This window comes from Neocloeon triangulifer, unplaced genomic scaffold (assembly GCF_031216515.1).
Source record: "Neocloeon triangulifer isolate White Clay Creek 2 clone unplaced genomic scaffold, ASM3121651v1 ptg000012l, whole genome shotgun sequence".
NCBI classification, from domain to species: domain Eukaryota; kingdom Metazoa; phylum Arthropoda; class Insecta; order Ephemeroptera; family Baetidae; genus Neocloeon; species Neocloeon triangulifer.
This window is the reverse complement of record NW_026775554.1, coordinates 18,898,594-18,920,363: the sequence shown is the minus strand read 5'-3', so window position 1 is coordinate 18,920,363 and position 21,770 is coordinate 18,898,594. Positions and strand designations below refer to the sequence as shown.

The 21,770-nt window shown below is 37.1% G+C and overlaps 2 protein-coding genes across 8 annotated transcripts in view; one reads left to right on the top strand and one right to left on the bottom strand.

Moving 5' to 3' along the window:
• Positions 1-18,489, top strand: part of LOC132196981 (protein vein) — a 61,858-nt gene extending 43,369 nt beyond the window's left edge. Inside the window, exons 2-7 of one of the 6 annotated variants that reach the window (XM_059619971.1) lie at positions 6,082-6,247; positions 8,898-9,046; positions 12,429-12,534; positions 13,134-13,195; positions 16,258-16,535; positions 16,829-18,489. In XM_059619971.1, coding sequence (XP_059475954.1) covers positions 6,082-6,247; positions 8,898-9,046; positions 12,429-12,534; positions 13,134-13,195; positions 16,258-16,511 — 737 coding nt within the window. In that variant the 3' untranslated portion in view covers positions 16,512-16,535; positions 16,829-18,489. Of the gene's footprint in view, positions 1-6,081; positions 6,248-8,897; positions 9,047-12,428; positions 12,535-13,133; positions 13,671-14,416; positions 14,590-15,225; positions 16,536-16,828 lie in introns of those variants that run through there. The other 5 variants (XM_059619972.1, XM_059619973.1, XR_009441806.1 and 2 more) reach the window with 5 other exon arrangements.
• A 15-nt stretch (positions 18,490-18,504) lies between these two features.
• LOC132196977 (eukaryotic translation initiation factor 3 subunit D) lies at positions 18,505-21,444 on the bottom strand. Of its 2 annotated transcripts, none has more exons than XM_059619962.1 (12): positions 21,188-21,444; positions 21,088-21,133; positions 20,798-21,017; positions 20,550-20,744; positions 20,363-20,495; positions 20,159-20,306; positions 19,965-20,104; positions 19,696-19,908; positions 19,498-19,640; positions 19,219-19,411; positions 19,090-19,165; positions 18,505-18,646 (listed from the first exon to the last, which is right to left on the bottom strand). In XM_059619962.1, the coding sequence occupies exons 1-12, from the start codon at positions 21,332-21,334 to the stop codon at positions 18,627-18,629; spliced, it is 1,674 nt and encodes a 557-aa protein (XP_059475945.1). In that variant the 5' UTR covers positions 21,335-21,444; the 3' UTR covers positions 18,505-18,626. The 2 variants fall into 2 exon arrangements, with proteins under 2 accessions (XP_059475945.1, XP_059475944.1); XM_059619961.1 differs by lacking the exon at positions 18,505-18,646 and adding an exon at positions 18,765-18,944.
• Positions 21,445-21,770: the final 326 nt, after the last annotated feature.

Below are 21,770 nucleotides of genomic sequence, written 5' to 3'. Positions count from 1 at the left end.
TTAAAAATTTAAATTTATTCTTTACATTCTGCTTTGGTCTTGGTCTTGTTATTTAATAAATGTCTACTTTTGGCGCAGACAAATCTTTTTAGCGCCTCCTGCCGTCTTCACGTTCTTATTTCTCTCGTTAATCAGAACTCGATTTTCCCGCTCGGCGCGTCCCATTATATTTTATGTGGTGCGCGATTTATCTGCTTTAAAAGGATTTTATCTAGTTCGAATCTCGACGCGTAATGTCTTCATTCGCCTCTGCGTGCCGCGGCGCGTACACACAAATTAGCAACTTTATATTCAGCAGCGGTTGCAATCAACATTTATTAAATGTCCGGCCCGCTTTATCGCCGCGTGATATCTTTACTTCGTCGAGCCGCAGCCCACACCGCGTTGCTTTGAAAAGCGGCACGCATTTTTCTTCACTGCACGATCGTTTAATTAACTTTTTGATTGATTTTCGCAACACCTGCGATTTCCGAATTGGGAACAACATTTCAAAATGAAATTACAAAAATGCTGATGATTTAGAATTGCCTTAAAATAATGTACATCTAAATTCAAAGTCAAATTTGAAATTGTATTGGTCAAATATTTTTACGGATACTGACGTTCTATTTGACCAAATTAATAGAATGCTATGAGATCTATTCAACATAAAAACGCCAAAATTATTTAAATGAGTTTTTAATATTGCGATAAAATAAAAAGAAGTTAATTTCTGGAAAACTACACTAGTTGCTCTTCATTATCTATTGAGCGATAGCTTATAATATTCCTTATATTCCGTTGGAAGATGTAGAAATTTTTTAACTCAACCATATTGTTATAGCTGTGGCAATGAAATTTAAATTTAATGAGTCAAAATGAAGCAACATCCCTTTAATGTACCCAGAGACTTTAACTCAAGGTTCATTTGATTGATGATTACTTTAAGTGTCCATGGATCAGGTGAATCTGGTGCTATATAAAATACAAATCAAGGTAGAATTCTAATTATTATGTAAATTCATTTTAAAAAAATTGATAATATTAAAATAAATAAATATATGAGATGTGTAAAATTGATTCTAAAAAATGTCCTTAAATTTTAGCTTATTAGAAGTAAATTTTCAGAAATAAATCAAATTTGCCGCGCATGTAACCTTTATAAGGTTATCTAAGGTTGAGAAACTCCAAATGTGCGGTCAGACTTCAAATCTTTGAGACGTGTACCAAAAATGGAATCGAGTGTCCGCGTGCACGAGTGCATGAAGAAGGAGTCTCGCGGCTGCTTTGCATCATTTTTCGCGGCGTAATAACGAGAATGCCACCCAGCGAATAATGCTAATGCGCGCGCCCTAAAAATGAGCCAAAAGCCGCGCGGAATGAAAATTCGCTAATTTCGCGGCTTGAAAGAAGAAGAGCTTCTTCTCCTCTCCAAATGATGGAATTAGCATAACTCATTATTGCTGCTCTCGGTACGCACGGCAGAAAAAAGGCGGCTTCGCGCTTTTAATATAAATATCACGTCTGCCTTTCTTCTATATAGAGGTGGTCCTGCCGGCGCGCCAGGAAAAAATCCGCGCAAAAGCCGCCTGCAGAAGGGATTTTTGGACCTCCCACTAGCTGCCGGCCGACCCAGAGCAAACAGAGCAGACGACCGCACTTTGATATTTTCGCTGGAAACGGCGCGGGCACTCGATTCTAGTCTTGAATAATTACAATTTTTACTCAGAGGTAGATGAACCGACGGAAACTCCAATCACAAGTACAGCCCAGATATTCCCCAGAATTTATAAAAGTAATGAAAGCGTCTATAACAATATGTTTAAATATGTAAAAATACGTTGAATTGTTGTTGGTTTTTAAATTTAAAAAAAAAATTAGAATCCAATTTTCGTATCAAGGGAAAAAATGTTTTATTTTTTGTATTTTTTAGGAAACTGATTATTTTTATAAAACTTTAAATTTAATAAACTTTATAATTTTTCTTTACTTATTGCAGGGTTTTTTTATATTTTTTTTTTAAATAAAAATTTTATAAAACAATTAGTAAAAGTTATTAAATTAATGTATAAATTTTATTAATAAATTGGAAACTATCTTATTACCTTGACAATTTTAATAAAAGTAAATAAATTAATTATTTTGGCTTCATACAATGTAGAATGAATGAAATATATTTTAATTTCTATTGGGAAGAGGCATTACATTTTTCAAACCATTACCGTTTTTAAAATCTTTGAGCTATGCAATCTTACACTTTTATAAACTTTCCACATCTCTTGAAATTTGGTATCAGGCCGGGGATGAAATGGGGTTGATGAGCATGGTGGAGATGCAGACGAAATCTTCAAAAAGTAATTGAGGGAATGTTACAAAGCTTATTATATTTATCAATGTTTTTTCTTTAAATTCACCACTTTTTAGTTAACCGTGTGAATTTTCTAACATCAAAATTTAAAATTTGATCATTGACAGGAACATTCTAATGCCATAAAATTTAGTAAGTAGGAAATTTGTGTAACGCAAAATTTGAAGTTAGAATTTGAAGATATACAGTCTCATTTTTTTTTCAAAATGCTATCGTTAAACTAAAAAAGTGGCTCTTGAATTTCAAATATGGTCCCACGGAAGCATAATATATTTCACGAAGATTAATTGATTCGTCAATATTAAATAAAGTTAAATTTTTGATATTTTTGCAGATTTTTTCTTATTGTTAGTATTATTAACTTTTCCGTTGTATAAATTTTGTTGATCATTCACAATCCACCACCCTAAGTATGCAAAAACGCGAAAAATAATAATATCAGCCAGCGGTGGCGGCGGCCGGTAAATTTTCTCAAGCGCTCGGGGCCTCGGCGGTGGCTCTCGGTCTAACAGGTGGCACAGGCAGGCAGGCCTGGCGGGCGGCGGCGGCGATTGTTGGTTGTTGCAGAGCAGACCGGTGTCAACAAAAACAACTCCAGATCGCCTGTCGCGAAAATTATTTTGGCAAGAGATTGCAAAACAAGCGACGGCGGAGGGGCGGACCGACCGACGGCGGTGAGAATTATGAAAAAAAAAAATTGTATATGGATGTGTCGGTCACGCCATCCTCCGGCCGATGGTCTCTGCTCTCGGTCGGTCGGTTGTTTCCCATCGGCTAGACTGCATGGCTACTCTCCTCGCGACGGCCTTTTTTCTCTCTCTGGCCTCGAGCCCTCTCTCTCTCTCCCGCTCGCGCGCTCTGCTCTTTGCACGCTTAAAATAATCAGGTCAAATTACCATAATATTATTTACACAGAGAGCGGTACTCTATGCTCTGTAATTAAATTTCTTTCTGCATAATCAGCCCGCGGTGCGCTTTGCTTTCTAACCGAGTTGCGCGCCTTTTGGCCATGTTTTAATTTTTTAACCGAGGCAATTTTCTTGATTGTTCCAAGTGTGCCGATTATCAACTGACCAGAGCTGGGTCAATTATTGAAAAAAAGCGAAAATATTATTGCATTCATATTCAACATAAAAAACTAGAGTCTTATAAACTTCAAATCCATCTATTTTTCCAACCATATACAAAAATTATAATCCCAATAAAATTCAAATAAATTATTTAGATTATAGAAATTTTTGAAAGCTTTTGAAAAGCAGAAATTGAATGCTGCAAAAAAATTCGCCCGTTTCTATTTATTTGCAAACTTTAAAACAGTATATAAGACAAAATTCAGGGAATTGATATTATAGAATATAGAAAATAGAAAATTTAAGTTTATAATATTTTTTGGGAAAAAACGTCATCCTCATGAACCATCCTTTCGTTTTAGTCTAAAAATGTTATTAGAAAAATTTGAACTGTTCCCTAAAAAAAGTTACCGATCTACTCGCTATGATTTCGTTAAAAGTTGGTCAAAATTAAGATTTTTCAGAAATTAGTAACAATCAGCCTGTTTTATAAACGTAGAATATTTTTTTTTATGCTTCATTAAAATATAAAGCTCTATTTGAATGGTGAAATTTGTAGTGTTGATGTCTTCATGAATATTCTTAAAACTGATTTTGAAATAACAATTTATAATTATTAGTAATTTAAGGTTCAAAATTAATTTTTTAATATTTATACATCCACGCGAGAATTGGAGCGTGCTCGTTTCTTGGTGCCAAATATAGACGCTGGCGGGCAGCGACCCTTTCCAGAAAATTGAGCCTATTTCTGCTGACGGCTCGAGCGGTGTCACCTAAAAGCCCAATTACGCCCTTTATACTGCGCGCACGGTTTAATGAGTAAACATCTCAAACTGGCAGGCGGGCGGCTGAACGAACGAACGAACGAAAATTGATTTTTATTTTTAAACCTCGCACTGATCTATCACTCGGGGTGCGAGAGACAAGAAGAAGCTGTGCCGGTGGTGCTAGTGCCAGATAAAAAAGCAGAGAGAATAAAAAGAAAGCGCGACGAGTGTTTAAGCAGCGCGAGATTTAAGAGAGAAGCAAGTGAGCGAAGACATCCCCATATCTTACAAGACAAGGACACACACACGCTTGCTTCGAAACACGACCATCTCTCGAAATAAATGCACGCAGCACGCATACCGCGAGCAGTTATTTCCCTCTTTAAAACGACGGTCTGTCAAGTGGCGAGAAGCTTTTATGCGCTCTTACTTCTTCAGCAGCCACTCCAGACAATCGCCGCTAATTTACTGTGCCGAAGACAGACACGGCCAGAGCTTCATAAACTTTCGCACACAATGTAATACTTAGCCACCCTCTGTATGTGCAAATGTGTGCCAAAATGGCTTCTAATAGAGTTCAAAAGAAATTTAACAAGTGTTTGAGAGAGCTTGAAAATAATTAGGTCCATGCGAACGTTGAATAAATCTATATAATATACTTTTAAATGCTCATTTTATTGGGATTTTATGACATGCGAAGGGTGTTTGAGGATAAGTAAGAGTTACGAATGGTCGATAAAATATATTACCTCCAGTAAATAATTAAAAAGATTTTTCAAATCTTGTTAGGGGAAACTTTGCTGGTTAAATAAGAAAAAAAATTATGTGAAAAAGATAAAATTTTGAACCAAATAATTCTAATGAAACAAAAATTGAATCACCCGGAATCACCAAAATAATTTGCTCTTAAGATAATTAAAAATATTAATCTAATCTATTTTACTGAAAAATTATTCCAAAAACTGTTAAATCGTGTCAATACACTATGGTTGCCCAAAATTTGTGTTCAAACTTTGATTTTCATAACGATCGGGCCTCTCTAGTTTGTAACCAACTTTTACAAAAATGTCTTTAAAATTTAGATTTTTTATTAAATTTAATATTTTACGCTTTATAACAGGATTAAATTTTAAATCTTTTTATTTTATTGTTGATACAAAATAAACTGTTATCTTAGATGACAGCTACATAATTAAATTAAAGTTAGTTGGATTATAATTTTATTCATTTTAGGCACTTTTAGACAAAACCATTAATTGAAAGAAAGTTGTCTTTTAAATGGATATTTTGATCTACAAATAATAATATTAAAATTGGACACTTATATTCAGAATATTTTATTCATTTTTCAGATGAGCAGGAAATAAATTCAAATACTCTATCTTAAACATTTTAACTGATAACTCACAATGGCTAATGTTTCTTCTCAGCCAAATTCACAACACCTCGCATGCTTTTTCATGTCGCCCGACGCCTTTAGTTATCATTCAAGCAGGACAAATGCGATGAAAAAGGACTTAAACACAAATGTTGGTGTGTGTGTGTTATTAATAGGCAGACGCCGCTCAATAGAGCAATCACCGGCTCGACACTTTCGAGAGAGAGATTCGGCGTGGCTGATTTTTCAATTGTGCTCGCGTGAGATGTGCACGATCATCGGCTGCTCTCTCGCGGGCAACGAATCTTTCTTTATTACGTACGCTAAGCCTGGACTAGCTTAGCCGCCTTCTTTCTTTCTTTCTCGCGCTCACGCTGATGGTGTGTGTCAGATAAATATTTGTGTTGGCTGCACAAGGAAGGCAGGCACGTGCTAGACCACTGTGCGCGACGGGAACAAAAATCTTTCTTATGTCGAGGGAAAAATAATTATTTTAAATGTGTGTAATGTATGTTGCAGAAATGCGGCCTCCGTCGGTCACCGGCCTGCAGAACGTCACAGTCAGGGCCAGGCTAAAGCTGAAGCTTACCTGCCAGTACGACGGCAGCCCACCACCGCTCATCGAGTGGTACAAGCGGGGGAGGCGGATTGAGCCCTCGAAAAGGACCAAAATTGTAAATAAAAAGTAAGTGATTTCTTTAATTTCCATTGTATGTGTTAAATTTTGATTTCCATTGGAAAATACACATGAATCTGAATAACATTACTAATAAGTATTTATGCAAGTTTTTAAAAATTATAAATTTTAACTGTTAAATTAAATATCTTGAAGTTGTTTGAAATAAAAGTAATTGATGACAATGGAGCTCAGTTGCAACTTTCCTGGAAAATTTTTAATAAAAATAATACATATATTTATTATAAAAAAACTATTTGATTTATAATTCCCGTTTAATTTATCAGTTTTGTAATTTTACTATTTATCTTAAAATTATTTTATTTATTATTTAAAAAAAACACCCACACAAATCCCTATAGCCGTGTTTTTCATTAATTTTTTTAAAAGCTATTGCAATGCAATATTATTCAAAAAATTATAAATTTTTTAAGAAAATGAATTAAAAAATTACATCTCAATGTACTAGTAGCATTATCCCTTCATCTATAAGATACGTTCATTGTTACATACATTCTTTTCATTAAGTTATTCAAAACTATTTTTAGGATTTCAAATTTTGACTTTTTATATATGTTGTGGTTTCAAACTACCAACACAGATTATGTTTGTTATTTTACTAATTTCTAAAGTAAAATATTATTCTCAAAGCTCCAAACAATTATGATGGAAAAGACATTTTTCAAGCGAATTTAAAATTTCCACAAAAACCCGTTGAAGTCTGCGAAGCCTCTATAAGAAACTAAATTATGGACAGTAAATTTTTTACAAATCCGGTTGGAATTTGTCACTGTCAAGCTGTTGCGGGGGCGGATCATGAGCAAGGGGTGGTTCTCGGCGGCGGCGGCGCTTTATTTTGTTATTGTTGTGCTTGGGCGGTGTGATAGCGGTAATGACGAGAGCGATCTCGCGGGTGATGGTGGCAACCCTTGAGGAACCCCCTCCCAGTCTGGCCCAGAAATAAACCACAGCGAAGATGCGAGAGAGCCAACGCGTGCGTTTTTTCCTCTTCTCGGTCGTCAGCCAGCTCAACTGCCGCCGCCGCCGCCACTGCAGAAAAGAGAAGAATAACGAAAAGAAATGCTTTCTCTCACCAAAGAACCCTTCCTTCCCTTCCTCCAGTATATAGCAAATGTAAATCAATCATGGATGGATTTTGGATACTTGGATGGATAAATTGATCCGCTGGCAGGCTCGAATATTTGTCTGGAGAGCACTTTGCCTTCAAATACCCATTTGTACTTTCAAATATAACCAAATTGGATTTTTTTCTATGTTGATAACTTCTTGGTGAAAATCATATTCATTTTTTCTATCCTTCTTCATATTACTTTAACTCTCAGATGATCTTAAAAGTATTGAATATATAATGAAATTTTAGTTGAATATGTTAAGGAAATGAGTAATAAGCTTTGGGAACATTTTTCTTTCGAGCAGATTTTCAGGAAACTTTTATATCTGTGGAAAACGTTAAAACAGGTTATATTTATCTAGGTGGAAAAATTTGTTTGGAGAAATTGATACTCAAGGAGATGATCATGGGAATGAAAAGATCGGGCTTTTCCTCATTGGGAAAATTGTTTTTATTAAAAAACAAATGGCGCTACCAGTTTCTGCGACCCTATTTCATGATCAAGAAAAATACGAAAAGTCAGCAAAAATGAAAAACACAACATTTGTTTTTGAACAAAAACATTTTCGCAACGAGTAAAAGCTCGACCTCTTCTTTCCGATGTGGAAAAATATTAGTTAATGACATCATTCATCTGAAAATTAGAAAATTTTACATTTTTAGGCTGTTTAGTTTGTCATATGATTGCCTGTCTATTTTTCAAAATTAAATCTAATTTTAAAATACACATTTCAATTAAAATCCAAAATTTAATAAATTTTGAGAAAAATTGTAAAAGTGAAAGAAAAAATGGAAGCAACGAGAGCATGAAATGCCTGGCACAGTGCTCTCTTTCTAAAGGCTGGAAATAAGCTGTCGGTGTGTGCGAGATGTCTGACTTGATGTCTAGCACCTGGGCCGCCCGGCCGTCTCATCTTTCTTGCTCGCGTGAATCCTCAAGGGTGCGCGATGTCGAGAAAGAGACCGGCCGGCCGGCAGGCTGGATAAATACGTCCGTTTGGCACTGCTGCGGGTGATTCACTCGGGAGCTGAGAGCCAGCACAGCTCCAACCTTTAATTAATTAATCGCCAGCCGAGTGCCAACTTTGACAAAAGTGCTGTGCCCACGTCGACGTGAGAGACAGGTCTGTGCGAAGCGCCCAAACCGACGTTTGAAAACTTGTGAAGCAGAAGCTTTTTTTGTATTTTTTATATGAATTCAATTAAAATATAACGAGCTGCACACACATACAAATAAAAAATGGCATTTTAAGTTAAAAAGAAAAGATACAATTCAGCAGAAACTTATTTATTTAATATCAGTAATATCATTTCAATTTAAAAAATATACACATTTGTAGTTGTCAATGGAAGTTTGTTGAGTCATAAATTGTTTCTACTTAATTTAAAAAGACAGCAATAATTAATTTATTAAAAAATTTCATTACAAATTTTTTTAAATAACTTGCTCTCTTGTCAAACAGGAAAGTAACATAATTGAATTGATTTTATTGTTTTTAATGATTTTGTGTCTCTTTGTTTTCGCAGGCGGCGGTCGGTGCTGACGATCGCGCGAGTGTCCAAGAGCGACGCTGGCAAGTACGAGTGCAGAGCGGTGTCGGTTACTGACGAGAAAGTGAGTGCGTCCGCTCATGTTACAGTCACTAATGAGCAAACGCCAAGTCGACCAGATAACAGTGAGTACCACACGCGTCTTTCTTTCTCTCTTCTTTTTCGATTCTTCCCTCTGCTCTGTTTCTTTCTTTTGTTATATTTGCGCTCGGTCGTGCCTCTTCAATGAGCAATCCCTTTTGGCGAGTGAGCGCGCGGTCAGGTGTTTTGGCGAAAGCGTCTGCAATTCACAGCCAAAGCATCTTGAGGAGCAGAATGCGTGCCGCCATCACTCAAGTAGTAGTTCATATGGCAGGGTGTGACTCACAAATCGAATTCGACTGGCACACTGAAATAAATTAGCCAAGCGACTACACTTAAATATCTCAACATTCAACTTTTAATGAAAAATTTCTATTACATATAACTCTATTTGAAACAATTTTACTGTAATTAAAGTGTGCTCCGATGGATTTTTTTTTAATTTAATATTTTCAAAGCAAAGGATATCTTTCTGCTTATAATATAAATTAATTATTTTAAATTTTTTATCTAATTAATTTGCGTTAATGCTTAAATTAAGTTATTCAATGTTTATTTTATATTTGACTGTACTTAAGTAATTAATTTTATACATTATATGATCAATTTTAATTTAATTCAAAATTTTTTTTTATATTTTTTTATTAAAAAAGAATGTATAATCATTTGGTAATAATATGAATTATTTAACAAATATCTTTTCTTTAACAAGAGTTGATTGAAAAGATGTAAACAATTTAATCTCAATGTTATAAGTTGACGATTTATACATAGTGCAAAGTGCGTCCGCAACAGCCTCATAAAGTGGCACTGCTTCTTGTGTTTCATGTGGCACTCGCACGGCAAAAAATAGCCATGAAAAATGATTGTTGTGACTTAATGACATGTTACATTTTTATTGCTCCGAAATGGCCCGAGCAGGTGGTGCTGCTACTTTTTAACGCAGCACATTCGCGATTATGAATCACCGCGAAGTGGGAAAAGCCGACTGCTGCCAGATAAAGGGCCGCGCCGCTAAAATCCTCTTAATTCGACGGAGATGTAAATATCAAGTCCGGTGCGAAAAAAATCCAGAGTTAGTCAACTTGTTCTTTTTCTCGAGCAGTCGACTTCATAAAATTTATTTTCCTCCGGGTGAAAAATGCTCGCGGCGACCGCAGCCTGCGCGACTCTACTTCGCCGGCGTACAGAGAGTTACATTTGCAACACATGAATCCAATAAATTCTTTGCTCCGCGTGATTCACTTGATTATTCCGAGAAAAGTTTGGCTAGCTCTGATGTGTTCGTGGCCGGCTGCTAAAATCGCTCAAAATCTCCGCCCGGCAGAGGGCCTCTCTGCACCTTCTGCTCTGAACTTTGGCAGGGCTGCAATTGATTCATTGCGGCTAATTCCGGACCGATGCAGTGATTCATGACGACCAGAGACTCACTCACTGCCTGCTAATTCTGATCTTGACACTAATTAGTCACCTAGAGTTGCCCTCCTTTCGATTTACTGCTTTTAAATGTGTCTGTCTGTGTGCCCGGCGGAAACGGCTGCTTTTTCGGCTACTCGGCTTTGCAGGGGGACTTTTTTGTATTGCGTTGTAGCAAAGGGTCTCTTCTCACAATTAAGGGTTTAAGTTTATAAAATCACAATTTTCTCAGCATTGGGCACTCCTCTGCGCATTGAACGGCGAACAAAATTTAAAATTAAATCAGAACAATTTTTAATGCTTAATTTGACATTTGAATATTTTTTTTCGAAAACAATTAACAACTCCCAAAACCCATAGACAAAAAACAGACTTTAAATTCGAATTGATTCAAATCACCATGACTAAAAAATAGTTAAAAATTAAAATACGAAAGTCAAGAGGACAAAAGTTGTAATTTATAAAATTTTTTATTATTAAAATATTAAATTATTATCTTAAAAACATTAAAAATTATTTAGTTTTTATTTTAAATTTTCTTGGTTTAACCTTCAATGTTAACTATTTTGTTTTTAATTAACAGAGGGATCAAACTAATTTTAATTAAGTAAAAAAAAAACATTTCCTTTTATGTTAGATTTTGTACACTTGTTAGAGTTTATAAACAAAATGTTTTTAACCAAAAAAAGTAGTGCGTTTGAATTTTTGAAACTTTTACAACAATTGAACTTATTATGAAAAGTTACTTTTGCCGTTGGAGCTTATTTACCTCGAGAGGGCCCCTTTACTTTTTTCTACGTGTCGCTCGTCTCGTTAACGAGCGGGCCGATTTTTAATTCATCTCAAAGGGCCGAGACATGAAGGAAGCGCTTTCTTTTGAGCCCTGCTTTTTGTGGACGTGCGTGCGGCGGTTTATATTTACTTTGACGCCGCGTGACGCAAAGTGCGCCATAAAGTGCCGCGACGACGGCGGCGGGCAAACCGAGGCAGAGGGTCAGGGTCGCCGAAAAAGAGAGAAAAGACGAGCACCCTCGCGTCGCAATTAGCCGCACGTCCCGCACGTCGTCGTCATTACGGTCCGTTTGCACGATTTATGCCCGCTCGCCTTTATGAAGAAGAAGAAGGAGCAAAGTCTCTCCTTTCGACTTGCTATTAATAAACCGACTCTTCAGCGCCTTAATGAGCTATTATACAACACTCGAAGCGTGACAGAGCGGGGCCGCCTCTCGTCTTTCTCTTTCTCTCTCTCCCCGCATTTGAATACACGAAATTCATCATCGAGACAGGCCGAACAAGTTAGCACGGCCCGACAGAAAACCCCTGCCTGCAGACGGAGTTATGCAACCGGCGGCGCACGCCTGTCCACCCGGCTGCCTGCGACACACACGCGCTTTTTCTTTATTTCTTTCTTGGCTCGAGGCTCCTTTTCACTGCGTTTTCGTGGAGATCGGCCAATTTTGAGCAGCCTACAAAATGAAACGTCTGCGCTCGAAAATAAACGCAAAACGCTCAGACGAGCGTTACGAATGATTTGCTCCACAGATGAAAGCCAAAGATGATGCGCGCAAGGCAGTTTTGAGTTGCAAAATATAAAAAAACTTTCATTTCAAACCTTAGCAAAATTGCTTCTGTTATGGTTTTTGTCATTAATATTATTTAATTTACACTAAATTTTCATCCGGAACCTAAAATTTTGGAGCATTACTTTATTTTCAATTATTTGTAGCAAAATTCATGTTCAATTATTTGCAGAAACAATTTTGAGATGCCATTCTTTATAGCAAAATTTGGATGAAGGTTTAAATTGAGAAATCTAAAAAAATTTCATCAAATGCCTATTATAATTCCCAGTTTCAATAAATTTCTCCCTTTCATGTTTAATGATTAAAGATTAAAATTTATTTCTTAAAATTTAATTTGAATTTTTGATGCAAATTAAATTCTAACATTAGAAGTTTTATCCACTAAAGAAACATTTTGACAACATTTTCTCCTCTCTTCTAATTCCAGGCACAACGCTGTGGCCGTTGGTGAACACGCTGTGTCCAATCAACTCATACTGTTTAAATGGAGGAACGTGTCTCTATTACGAAGCTGTGGGAGAGCTAGTGTGCGAGTAAGTATATCACATACGTGGCTCATGGAATGGATGAAAATCGGAGGCGCCAGTCTGGTTATTTTCACGCCGCAAGAATGTCCGTGTGTTTACAATTTTAACGTCAGACCCGGAGGTGGCTTTTGCACAGGCACCTGCGTTTGCGAACGCGAAACCAACCAACGCGCATTTTGTCGTCTCTTGCGTCAGACCGTGCAGGGTCATTCATAAAAAGACGAGCCGAAAACTCAAATCGATGGTTTTTCATTCACAAAAAAGAGCGGAGGCGAACTTTCTTTCGCCTGCTAATTGTTTAATTAATGAGTCAAAATGAAAAATTGTTCATCTTTTTTACCACCATAAAATGGGTGAATTTATTTGAAATAAAATACAAAAAGACATTACACTAATTAGCACACTAACCACAATTTGGAGAATAAAAAAAAGACGGTGCAAGTTTTTATGTATGTTTGGAGTTAGGCAATCTCAACACATACCTTCAAAACAGGTTGCCTATATTCTTTAGAAAAAAGTGAGAATTATGCTCAATATTTATTGCTTTATAATATTCGTTGTGAAATTTCAAATTTTTAATGAATTGACGTGTGTATTTTTTTCAGGTGTGCTGAAGGGTTCAAAGGAAAGCGTTGCGAAAACAAGGATGTTTACAACAAGGGTAGCAGTACGTATCAGAAAACGCTGCGGCCTTTCAGCTGCAAACTAGGCTATTCCTCATCATTTTACTGCTAGACGGGGAGGATGAGCGCGCGACAAGCCGATTTTTTGCCACTCTCGCTCTCTCATTTTAAAAGAAATGACTCAGGACTACTTTTTTTACGATAATTTATCAAAAACGCAACAGACCAAAAGAGGGATGGAATTACTTATCCTTTTTTTCCTTCGATTCTCTCAGACGGAGAGTCGCATACACTTTTTCGCCTTTGTCATCGTTCACATCAATTTTCAAGTCACCCACCTCCTTTTTTGGAAACATCATCGGGAAGAGACCGAGTTGGAACCTTGTTACTCGCGCCTTCATTTCATAAATTGTTGTTCCCGATAAGCCGCTTGCTTCACTAGTCAACCACCCCACGAGCAAAGCCTAAAAATATTCCCCTGCCCTGAGGAGCGCTGGGAAGAGACACGAATCTGACGAGGTACGCACACCTTCCCGAGAAGCGAGTATGATGTTTTCCACAAAAAGGAGGGAGGCGAGTTGGAAGCAGACAGCGTGTTTTCAAAATTTGGGAAAAAATTATAACAGTATAGATCAGATCCTGGGCGATACTCAGAACCAAGTGTGTTGAAATTGGCAAACCTTTCCACGTGCAAGAAAATTCTTATTGTTTGTTACTCACCGACTATCTTGACTCTTTTGAATCCGTTTCTCCTGCTCTTTGTATGATTGACTCATGACAGTATTTTCGTTCTTGAATCTTTTGCATCGTGCTTTTGACTGATTTGAGCACCAAAATGACGTCTTCAGTAGCAAATCAAAATTTCAATTGAGCGTCATTTCCGTGCACAAGACTTGTATTCCTGTAGTTTTATCACATTTTATAGACACGAGCGGATATATAATTTATTTCCTTTTGGTATCAGAAATTTTAAATCCGCTTCTGGCTATGGAATTTCAAAATACAAATCCCTCCAAATACTATATGCATGTGTTTCGTTTTGTGAGTGTGCGTTCGTGAACCACGATTAACCCGAACAAACGTTTTTCCATCACCATTTTTATACACGTCTCAATTTCCCCAACAACTCAAAGTACTTTGACCCCAAATTATTTTCTAAGAAATTCCGGAAGCAATTTTACAGTCGGTCTCATTAAATGAAATGGCTTAATTACGTGCACGAACTCACAACCCCTTTTGCTGATCTCGCGCCCCCCTCTGTTCAGGTCGAGGTAAGGGACCCTTGCTGCGCGGGGCCCGCGAACGTAGCGCCAGCAGGTTGGCGGGGCGGGCCTCCGGTGGCGTGCTGCACGGCTTGGGGGTGGCCACCCTATCTTCCCTAAATCGCGCTTCCGTGTGGGATGGTGCCGTTGTTTAGACGCGCAGCCTTTATTTGCTCGTAGGTCACCCCTTTTTCTTGCCATTTCTTGCCAATTAAAAAAGAAAAAAGTCACGCGTGCCTTTTCACTCCAAGGGCTGCAAATTTGATTCTCTAGTCATTTATAAATTTTCAAAGTGTTTGGCTATTTAATTTAAGTGATTTTAAATTACGAATTAAAAATTACTTTTTGTCGAATTTATTAAATCATTTAAATGCAATTTTTAGTTATTAAAATAACTTAATTTTTTTATTTTTGTTTATTTGGCAAATTGTATTTTACTGCATTTTTTATATCAGGTTAATAAGATAATATTTTTTAAATTCTTATAATTTGGACACAAAATTGTTCATTGTATCAAGTGAAATTAGGTGCACCTCTTTTGGTGAGAATATAGCGCACGTTAATTATGTCCCATTTATACAATTTCACCCCTCAAAAGCGCATCGCTCAGATTTTTTTGCAACCATGCACTTGTATTATATATACTGCATGATTTCAACTTACTAACCACCCTCATCGTAGTCAATTTTTTGCTCCCGCATTTTAGAAAAATAGACACGCACACACTCAAGATTCTTTTTTTGAAATTTTTGTTAGTGAAAAAATTCCTTGAGCTGAACTAACTGTGTTTTTCTCTCTTGTCCTTTTTGCAGTTAACTCGTGGCAAGCCATCTAATCCATGTCCCAATGCGATAACCACGGAAAGCAACCACTAAACAACTACCCCCGCCAAACACACCATCCACCTATCCATCGACTCTCTTTGATGATCTCAACCCCAAAACCCACCATCCCTGCTACATTCCTTGAGCTAAAATTGCTAATAACAAAAAAAAAATAGAGCCTCTCTATCTTTGTCTTTGTCTCTCACGTTAATGTCTAATCTGTAAGCGGGATTTTTTCCCTGTTTAAGCGCACATTTAGTGAACTAGCGAATTAATATGTAGTGTGTTAAAAACTATTAACTCGTCGTGTCTCTCTGTGTTAGCTCTCTCTTAGCTCACACTCACTACTTTTCTGTGTCTCTTGTGGAGTAAAAGGTTTTCTCTGCCCTTAAACTAACCTTTTTGGAAATGTTTTCTCTCTCACACACACGATATATATATTGTGTATCGGAAAAAATAATGGAAAATGGTGCTGGAAAACTGTCTTACCTATAGAAATCTTTTGGGTGGAGAATGAGTAAATAATTTTGGAAAACACAATTATTCATACCGAGCTTCTGACTGGTTTGGGAGCTACTGCTGCTGCTTTCGAGAGCCCTCCCTCCTTACACTGACGGAGAACATCACACACCTTTTTGGTTTAATTTATTATGATTTTCGTTATATAATATTTTACGTCACACTACATCTGCTCTGGTTGAATTAATTATGGGCTGCAGGCATTTTTTTCATATATTAACTATTACTTGGAAAATAATAACTTGCATTTTAATTGTTTCTCATTTTTCTCAATTCACCGTGAAAGGGTTGTTGAAGTTGATTTCCGAGCGAGATTAATAATGATTAACTCTTTTCTTTTTTACGCAGTCACTTCAATAAAGAATCTCTCTTTTTAAAAATAACGTTTGGAAAAAAAAATTAATTTTAAAAGCAAAAAACCCACCTCTCTTTTTCTTCATCCCCCTATTCCACTACTCTCACTCTACCCCAGTCGAATGAACGCCCTTGATGACTCGACAGAAAGAAGAAGGACTTCTTGTTGCGGAGGCGACGACGGCCAGCAGCAGTCCCAGCAGTCGGCCGCCCTAGGCGCTGCCGCCCTTCTGCGCCGAAGAATGTCCGAGTGTCTCGCTTCCTCAAACTGCGCCGTCTCTATGCGCAGGAGGCGCCTCAGGGACTTGACGCTCTTCACTCTGCCCCTCACCCCTAAGGAGAGAACCTTCATGCAGGGCGACAAGCCCAATCCACGCTTTTCTCAGCCCAAATTAAAGTAGCCCGGCGCAATCTGAATTATATAGGCAAGTCATTTTGACTAGTTACATTATTTGAATTTCTTTCCTGTATCTCCATTTAATTTTTAAATTTAAAGTAAATCAATTTTTTGATTCTTATTAAGCGCAACATTCTTCGAATTATCCCAAATTTATATAATTTAAGTTATGCTGTGAAAAAGAAAAAGAAGTTGTTGGTGCAACTTATCATAATAAAATTTAATTTTTACGATGCAATGGAAATTAATTTTTCAATTCACGATATCTAAATAAAATATCAATTTAAAAAAATAATCAGCAACTAAAAATTTTGCTTTCAGGACGTTCAAAGTAGCAGCCGGGCGAAAATCCAATTTTGAAAACAGAATTGCGCGCATTAGAAAAAGTATATATTTGAAGAACACACTGCATAGGCTCTTTATAGTTTGAAACTTATGAAAACCGAGTGCCACCAAAAACGATGGATTGTTTTGCAACGAAGCCCCTGACAATGAGATGAGAATTTTAGCAGCAATTAAGTGAGGCGGAATGGAGAATCAAATTTTTTTTCGTTGAAGTGAATGAATTCAGTGGGAAATCTGTAAGCATACCAAAGACTTTTATGTGTGTAATATAAATTATGTGCATAGAATGTGGACATTATTGAAGGATGAGTTGTTATAACTATGACATGTATTCGAATGTGCCATGACGAGTGATACTTTAAAAAAAATGAGATGATGGTATTTGTGTACAATAAATATAATGAAGTAAAAATACATTATAGTAATACTTGTGGAAAAGTGAAATTGCAGTGAGAGAAGTCAAAGTGATATACGAAGTAATGACAAAGTAGGAAATATTTAAAGAGAAAGAGACCTGATGGAAAACAATGAATTGACTCTTTATCAATTGTTAAAAAAAAAACTTTAAAGAAATAAAAAATGTTGCAAGTCTACAAGCTGAGAAAACATCTTTAATAAAAAGTTCTGCGGCAAGTTAATACAGCGTGCGCTAGTTTCCTTTTTGCTGTCTTGTGTGATCCTTGAACTGGCGCTTAAAATTATACTGACAATGTTACAATGAATGTGTAAATTTCATTGCTCTACGTAGCGTTTGTTTTTCTTTCAAACTTCAAGACCAAATATATTTAACTGTTGTCATCAGAGACTAGTTCCGATTAATAGGTCTACAAGCTGTTGATTAGCAAAAGAAGTTGTAGCGGATTAAAACACTGTTGCAGTCAATCTGTTAGTAAATAGCAATTAATTATGATGTCTGTTTAGACCATTAATAATTCCAAACATTCTCAAAGAAAGTTGCTGTTAACACAATTATGTAATAAAATATAATATATTTCTTTGTGAGGAGCGGACTGTGGGGAATATTGGCTGAATTTGAACCAGTCTTTTACTTCATTGAAAGGAAAAAAAAAAATGTTGTAATCAAGAGTCAATCACAAAGTTGCCTTGAAAGGAAAAAATAAAATTATCGCCAGCAGTCTGTTCCTATTCTTGTGAAACTTCTATAAATGGCTGCTTTTTGTGTGCTTCAACAAAAACTAGGCAAGCTTTAAAGTATCTAAATACCAAGTCTTTTCTTGTTGCTCCATCAGACCACGTAGCTACTTGATGAAACAACCACGCAACACACTGTTCACAATATTGATTATTTTGCATTTATCAAAATATAATGGAAACACGACAAAATGTGTCAGCAAGAAAGCATGACAACTGATTTTGAACCAATCAAAAAATTCTATTCGTGATTGATTTGTACTTTTGTTTCACTTTTATTTTTTCATGTGAAAAGTTCCTTGTCTTTTGATCCCAACTATATTTGAAAATTGCACAATGAGATGTCTCATGTTTTTTCTTACAATTGTCAAAGCTTTTGAATCTTAGCTGCTACATTTAGACATGTTTAATGTCTATTGTTAAATGTTTGATGTAAATATGCAAATAGAAAAAAGAAATAAATTATAATAGCTTGTAACATTAAATTTTTTGTATTTTTTTTAACAACCCAATTTTGTTAGGTCCGTTATGATCATGAATAAAATAAGAGTTTTCAGTGGTATCGATTACTTTATTTCCACCATGGGATGCATGCAAGTAAACAAAAAATCCAAGTTTGCCTCTACTGCTCTTCTTCATCATCTGAAAGTAAAAAGGCTTTCAAACTATCTGTCCAGATAGATTATTTTAATTTATAGTAAAATATGAAATTATTCCACAGTACTAATAAGTACAGATAACTATTACAGACATGCCATTTTGCCCCAATATGTTTTAAAATAAATAAGCCGACGACTACGTAAATGATAAATTCAAGTGCAATAATGGTGTGCACTAAGGTTCTACATAATTTTAGCATTCCATAGTTTGTTAAGCTAACTTACAAAATTTTTACTCTCAAGTTGTTAAAGGGGCTGAAAAGCTTCACTTTCTCTCAAAACTGTGGACCAAAGACATAAAATTCTGTGTGATTCTATTCATCAAAACTACACACAGATAACAATGGAAAGTGAAGCAGTTAACGTATGTTAATATCTTTATTTTTGCTGGTATTTGTTAGAAAATATAAAAGCATTTCTAATTACCTCCGTCATCCTCATCCAAATCGTCGTTCTCAGACTCAAATGCATTGTCGGGCACGCTGTACAGGCGGATCATGGGCTGTAAACAAGGAGATCGTATGACCCATTATATATTATTATTTGTAAATTTACTTTGTTGGGGTCCTTCATGATGAGATATTTGCCGTCTGGCTGAGACTTGCAGATATCAATAATGCATCGGAGAATGCCCCATGCATTGTCCATGTTCAGCGTAATTTGGGTTGCAAATTCAGTCGGCTTATACTGTTGTGTGCCGAGGATCACATGCTTTGAAGCATCCCGGACATGAGCTCTGGACACATAGCTATAACAAAAATTAAGCAGAGTTTAGAAGAAGAAAATTACGATAAATACAAATTTTAGATGGAAATTTTTTTAATTTCAACTCACCCAAACTTAATTTGGTCAGAGCCTGCCAGCAGAGCCTGGACGGTCCACTTGGCCAATTTGCAAGAATTGTTTCGCAATTCGTTGGCAAGGACAGCACCACGCTGAATATCCAGCTTCTGGCGCCACTCCACATTACCGGAAAGCTACAAGAAAGAATAATTTTACTACCGTTGTTTCCTAAGTAACTATAATTTTTACCTTCGAATCCCACTCATTAAGGGCCTTGATGGAGAGGAACTGGTTCTCTCCATTTGGTCCTGTCACAACAGCATCATGCTCGCAACGACAGACCAAAACGACTCCATTGTCCAGATCCCATTTGCGGTACCTATAGGCCACAGAGGCCACTTGGCCTGCTTCCTCGTCAGACACAAATGGATTAGGTTCGTCAAACTTGAAGGGAGCTTCCCCCTGCAGAATACAAGTAGATGCTAAAAAATACTCGGCAAAAAAGAAGAAATTCCTACAGGTTTCAGGACTTGCTGCGAGAAGTTGTGGTTGATCATGGTTGCCTCGAGAGCGAGATTCCTCGGAGAGTTGGGCGAGTTTGCCACACTGCTATCCTCAACTGGGGGCTCGACAGAAGTCTCGTTCACCGTGAGCAAATCTACAAATATAGCAGTTAGTTTAAATTTTCAAGGTCGGGTTAATTATAACTAACCAAATTCGGTGTTGTCTCGTTTGTCCAAGAACAGTTTGTCACCGATCTTATCAATTACAATGTCCCATGAATAGTTGGAGCGAGTGCAGCACATCAAGGTTGCGAGAATGGCGTCGGTAGCATACACATTGCCCTCAGTCTTGGACAACTAAAAGGATATATTTTTTACTATTTCAAATTAAATTGTTAGCAAAGAGAACAAACCTTTCTGATGACAGGGTCATCGGTGGTGGTGACCGTATGGAAAATACGGTTCACCCGCTGCAGGGGCTTCTCGTTTTTGCAATTAACACGGTCATACGCCTTGTCGTAGAACTCCAGCTGACCACAGCAGACACTAGAATGAATTTAATATCATATCATCCACGTCTTAATCACTTTAATATCCTACATGTCCTCTCCCTCCTCGACATTGGGCAGAGACAGCTTGGCCAATCGAGGGAAGTCCATCTCCTCGATGGTAACCCAGTCTGGCTTGACAGTGACCGAAGCGTCCCTGTTCTTCACTGGAGGCATGTTCTTCATGTTCCGCATGCCCATGTGCCTCTGCCAGCCTTTGTTCTTGTTGGTCTGCCTCTGGCGTTCTCTGCATAAACAAAATTGAAAGAAAAATTGTAAACTGACCTAAGGACCACATACCTGTCCCTCAATTTGGCGCCTCCACGCAGAGACTGCATCTGAGACTGCTGGTGGCGTTGCTGCTGTGCTCGGCCACGCATACCTCTCATCTGACGGAAACGACCTCTCTGGTAGGGTGGCTTCTGCACCCTGGCGGTGTCCACTAAGTGGAAGGTGCTCTCGTCTTCATCGTGGTAGTATGCGTACTGGCTGCCTGCACCAAACTGTGAAGCGTACTTGTCTAAAATAAAAGGGAAATAATTAAGATTCCAATTAACCTAAACTTCATTGATTTTAATGATAATTCTTACTGGTGTACTTCTTATCCTGGAATGCTGCACCGGTCCAGTCGGAAATCTAAAATTTTTAAAGTGATATAGACCGTCTGCAAGGGATGTTTTGTAAACATACCTTTCCCAATCTATCGCCCTTGGAGAAAGGCTGGTAGGGCATGTTCCTGAACTGGTCCGGCATTTCGCAAGGACCCCATCCAGTCGGGTTGTCTTGGATGACGGGCGCGTTAAATTTCGGCACCTCTTCGGCACCTTCGGCTGCCATTGCGGCCTTCTTATATACTTGTGTAGAAAATCGGAAAACTTGTCGGCTCTTGAAGTAAGAACACGTTTTCACAACAAGCCGGAAATGGCTGAATTGCGGCTCATTGGACAGTGCTGCCGTATGCTCAAACGTGAGTAAAATGCACTAAATGATTTTGCATATTAACCAATACGAATCGTGATGTTTTCTCCGGTTCGGGAATTGGCCAATCAAATACTGCAATTGAGTTCTCCGATTAATAATGCATTTAAATCGGTTTTAATTATTTGAAGGAATTTAATAATTCTTCAGACATGGATTATATCAATAGAGATTGAAACAATAAAGAAACAATTTATCAGCGGAAATTTTTTTATCATTTTAAATCATTAGTGTCGTGATAAAAACATCTTTCTTTCTGCTTTATTTTGTAGTTTTTTTTTTTCAAATAACCGGT

Coding starts and splice junctions, on each gene's coding strand:
- LOC132196977 (XM_059619961.1), bottom strand. CDS start 21,334: ATGGCAGCCGAAGGTGCCGAAGAGGTGCCGAAATTTAACGCGCCCGTC. Junction 21,134..21,187: donor AGGGCGATAGATTGGGAAAG/GTATGTTTACAA, acceptor TAAAAATTTTAG/ATTTCCGACTGGACCGGTGC. Junction 19,641..19,695: donor TTAATGAGTGGGATTCGAAG/GTAAAAATTATA, acceptor TCTTTCTTGTAG/CTTTCCGGTAATGTGGAGTG.